Source organism: Oryzias melastigma, linkage group LG17 (genome assembly GCF_002922805.2).
Source record: "Oryzias melastigma strain HK-1 linkage group LG17, ASM292280v2, whole genome shotgun sequence".
In the NCBI taxonomy this organism is placed as follows: domain Eukaryota; kingdom Metazoa; phylum Chordata; class Actinopteri; order Beloniformes; family Adrianichthyidae; genus Oryzias; species Oryzias melastigma.
Genome location: NC_050528.1, coordinates 11,602,426 through 11,606,530, shown reverse-complemented (window position 1 = coordinate 11,606,530; position 4,105 = coordinate 11,602,426). Strand labels below are relative to the sequence as shown.

General features: G+C 37.5%; 1 protein-coding gene across 1 annotated transcript in view; it reads right to left on the bottom strand.

Annotated features, from left to right (window-relative positions):
* Positions 1 to 334: 334 nt before the first annotated feature.
* prss56 (serine protease 56) overlaps positions 335 to 4,105 on the bottom strand; it is a 10,585-nt gene continuing 6,814 nt past the window's right edge. Inside the window, exons 8-14 of the mRNA XM_024274446.2 lie at positions 3,631 to 3,790; positions 3,366 to 3,554; positions 2,278 to 2,469; positions 2,009 to 2,178; positions 1,461 to 1,887; positions 970 to 1,076; positions 335 to 892 (exon numbers count right to left, since the gene is read on the bottom strand). Of these exons, the coding sequence (XP_024130214.1) occupies positions 719 to 892; positions 970 to 1,076; positions 1,461 to 1,887; positions 2,009 to 2,178; positions 2,278 to 2,469; positions 3,366 to 3,554; positions 3,631 to 3,790 (1,419 nt within the window). The 3' untranslated portion in view covers positions 335 to 718. The remainder of the gene's footprint in view (positions 893 to 969; positions 1,077 to 1,460; positions 1,888 to 2,008; positions 2,179 to 2,277; positions 2,470 to 3,365; positions 3,555 to 3,630; positions 3,791 to 4,105) is intronic.

Genomic DNA, 4,105 nt, shown 5'->3' with positions numbered 1-4,105 from the left:
AAGAGAAAAACATCTGAATTATACCCTGGAGTTTACATATCTTTATATAAGAATCACTGTTATGTTGAATTTTTAGCGTGACACTTTGGTCTTGTTATTTAAAGATAATGATTTTGATATGATAGTCAGTTTTCTCCACATGATCAGTCATCAGAAAGATGTAAAGAACTGAAGCTTAATTAAAAACTCAATTCCACAAGTCAAAAAAGGCTAAATTACTCTGTTGTTTTTACATCAAATTTTGAGTTTAGAGACTAAAATTAGTTGTGACCGTCTTAAATATGTTATTTTTGATGTTTATTTAAAAAAATCAAATTAAAGTAAAAAACTGCAATTTTACTCACAGCAGTTTATTCATATATGTATATATATATATTTCTTTACAAAAATACAAACACTTTCTTTTTACAAATAAATATTGTAAGAATAACACAATTATTATCAAAGCTTCCCAAGAAGCTCATGGTTTGTAAAAGGCAAGATCAATAACTTATTTTATACAGATTCATAAGTTAAAAGTGTCTTTTTCCTCCAACCACATGAAAATCTGTGGCGTGGACGATGGCCCAAAACGGCATACATTCTTGGAGTCAAAGAGGGGAAATCAAACTGAAGCTGTTCACAGGAAACTGCTGCGGTGCACCAGAATCCAGTCAAAATGGACCTTTTCAGTTCCAAAGCAGTCCAGGTGAAAAACCTAAAATCCTCGTTTTCCACTTTAAGTCTTGAGAGCCTCCAGTGCCAAAGCGAGGACTCTTGGCAAACTGCGATAGAAGGATTCGTTCTCCAGGCCCACGAGGCTGTAAAAGGTCAAAGGCCGTCCGCCCACCACAGCTTTGATCCGCGCCTGATAAAGTCCTCGATCGTTTTTGGAGTTTAGATCCACTAGCACCTTTAGGAAAACAAAAGATCCCGTTAAAGGGTGCTGATCATAAGGCAAAAGCAAATTCTTCTCATATATTTATTTACCTCTTGGAAGTTCATGTGCAAATTCTTGCTTGGGATGTTTAAAACCCAGCTGTACGAGTCTGTGATTTGGACTATTTGCTGTGAGGACTCCCTTAGTCCGGGACAAACTGTAAGGACACAAAATTTTATAGATTGTTTGGAAAGCAAATCCACTTTTAATGATCGATTAATGGTTGAAAAGTTACAATACGTTAAAGAGTTTGTGTATAAGTGCCATCAATGACACTATTAGGGTTAAACAGTTCACTCTAAAGACCTACTCTGATTAAAAAAAGGTGTTTTTAACATGTTCTCGTGGTATTTTTCTGATAATGGAGGACATATGATAGGAAAATTAAAGTCCCTATTTGACTTTTTTTAATTTAAAAAAAATTCTGAAAGTACATACTAGAAAACAATAATTATTCTGGCTAAAAAAAACGACATAATCATAGTTAGAATCGGAGTGAGACTTGAATTATATTTCTGTCAGAAAGAGGAGTGAAACTTACTTTTCCCACTGGCGACAGCTGTCTGTCTCTTTTGAAGAAGACTCCTGTATTTCCGGTGGAGATTCAAAGGCTTGACAGCACGTCTGGGCTGAGAAGCGTCTGTGCGAGCGTCACCGATGCCTTGCTGGACGGCAGGAACTGTCTGCGTCGGAGACTTTACTTCTACATCATCCCGTGTCCTCAACTGTTGAGTTTCGCTTATCCAGGCGGACAGACGTGACCAACGTTCTTTAAGGTTTGGATCAGAAAGGGTCGGCGTGCTGGTGGGTGAAGTCAAAGAAGATGGACTGTTTGGAAGATCTTCCAGGAGATGAACAAAGTCGAGGTGCAGCATGGGAGGAGGAGCTTTAGAGCCCAGTTTGGAGAGAAGAGATGAAATGATTGTTGGGTATTGTACGGCGAGCTGCTGCACCAAGGAATCTTGTGACTGTTGTGAACAAGCAGAAACATCAGCAATATTCTTTCCATCTTTATCAATTTTGATTTTCTTTTTCCAACTTTAACAAATCCATTTTAATATTTGTAAATTTAGATTTTTAACAACAAACCTGTAAAAACAGGTTGTCCTCTTGTCGTTCTGCTGAGTCTTCAGGATGTAGGTCCTCCACATCAGTCGCTACATCCCTCAGATAATTCTCCCAGTCGTCCACCGATGATCCGACATCCCTGAATAAAGCTGGTGGATCCAGCTCTGCTGACTTCACAGCACCAACATGTTCTACAAAATACATTTGACAAAGAAGCACGAACTCAGAACCACAAGAGGTGAAACGGCTCCACTCGTCTTTTTGCTCAAACATGGACCAAAGTTCTGTACCTTTAGTGGGCGTGAGGCCGGGGATCAGGCTGAGGTCTCGTTTCTCTCTGCTGTGAGTGAAAGCGGTGTTGTAGATGTGCTCCACAAGCTGAGGCAGCGTCTGCGTGAAGAAGGTCAAGTCCACGCGATCTCTGATGTAATCCTCAGCCCTCTGGAGCAAGTCCAACAAGCTCTGCAGGAAGGAGCGCAGCTCTGGGTGACAGAAAGTGAGAGGGGAAGAAAATGAAAAAACTCAACCATTAATAGTTGAAATTAAATAAAATCAAAGTCATTAAATCTCTGTATTGCTGTAATTTTTAAAGCCAAAAACAGCTTTAGGTCAGTTTTTTATGGAACATCTCCTAATTTAATTAATGAAAGTCCCACTTTTGTTAGTAAAGTAAATGTTTTCGCAACCAATAAAAGTTGGATTTTGATTGGCTGGCTATTGATGTGCTCTTAAATTGACTAGATTGATCTAATGAGGAAGAAAATGCAAGTTTTTCCATCAATTTTTTTTCCATTAATTTATTTTTCCATCTAATTTCTCCATCAAATTTCTGGGCCATTGAAAATGAATGGGTAAAAAAAATGTCAAAAAGAAAATTCAAAGGTTTAAAAAATTCAGAAAGAAAATTTGGTAACACTCTATAAGAAGATTTATTAACAAGCATTATTAACACATTAGTAAACATTGTTAATGGGTTTATAGGGCGTTAGTAAAACATTTATTAGCACAAAAAGCTGAAGATGATTCATTCACATACATAGTATGATTTATTGACATGTAAAGTGTGGTTATTGTCTACAAAGCCATATTAATAAACCGCTTATAATCAAATATATTAACTATCTTTGTCAATATTAAATTGAGTGTTTTGCAGCACCTCATCTGAAGTGTTAAATTCAAAGGTTTAAAAAATTCAGAAAGAAAATTAAAAAAATGCAGAATTGGTGGAACAGAAAGACTTCCATACATTTGCATGGAACTTTGGGATATTTAATGAAATCAAATATGAATCAAGACTGAATCATCTGTGCTTTTTAGTTAGCACTTTGGTAGTACCCAGCCCAATTGTGCATTAAAAAACTTGAATTCCCAAACTTACGGCATTTCTTGAAGCGGTTGAGACACTTTTCTTCAGCCATTTGGCTGCAGGAGCTGACAGACTGACCCTGAGGACAGGTCAGGGTGTAGAATCGACACAGAGAGCCAAACTCTAACCGCTGCTCCTCCTCCGTCATGTCAGTTGTCTTCAGAAGATCTGGACATGTCGGCTCCCGACTCCCAACTGACTCTAAAAAGAAAAGAATGTGACTGAACTGTTCTGATGTCTAATGAAAAATACGTTTGTTTGATGGGATTTTACTAACTCTGAATCTCTGCTTGAATCCAGTCAGAGAACGCCGTCACTCGCGTGTAAACTCCAGGTTTGCCTCTTTCTCCGCAGCCATCTCCCCATGAGGTGATGCCATACAGTTGGAAGCGACCTGAAATATGGTCCTGATAAATCAGGGGGCCTCCAGAGTCCCCCTACAACAAAAAAGGGCTAGTTTGAAATTGATTGTTTCGCTGAAAATATATTTAACAAGAAGTTTCAAATCCTTTCCAGTGATTTTATTCAGAGACCCACTCCAATGAAAATTGTGTTTTTAACATGTTATTGAGGCATATTTTCCATGATGGACATTTATAGAAATATAGCTTAAAATTGCATTTATTTATTAAAAAACGGTTCATTAATTCAAACAGAAACTGTCTGCGACAATTTGATTGACAGCAATTTAAAGGGAAAAATACTTGGAAATACAAAAACAAAATGATTTCTTATTACATTTGTACGACGGA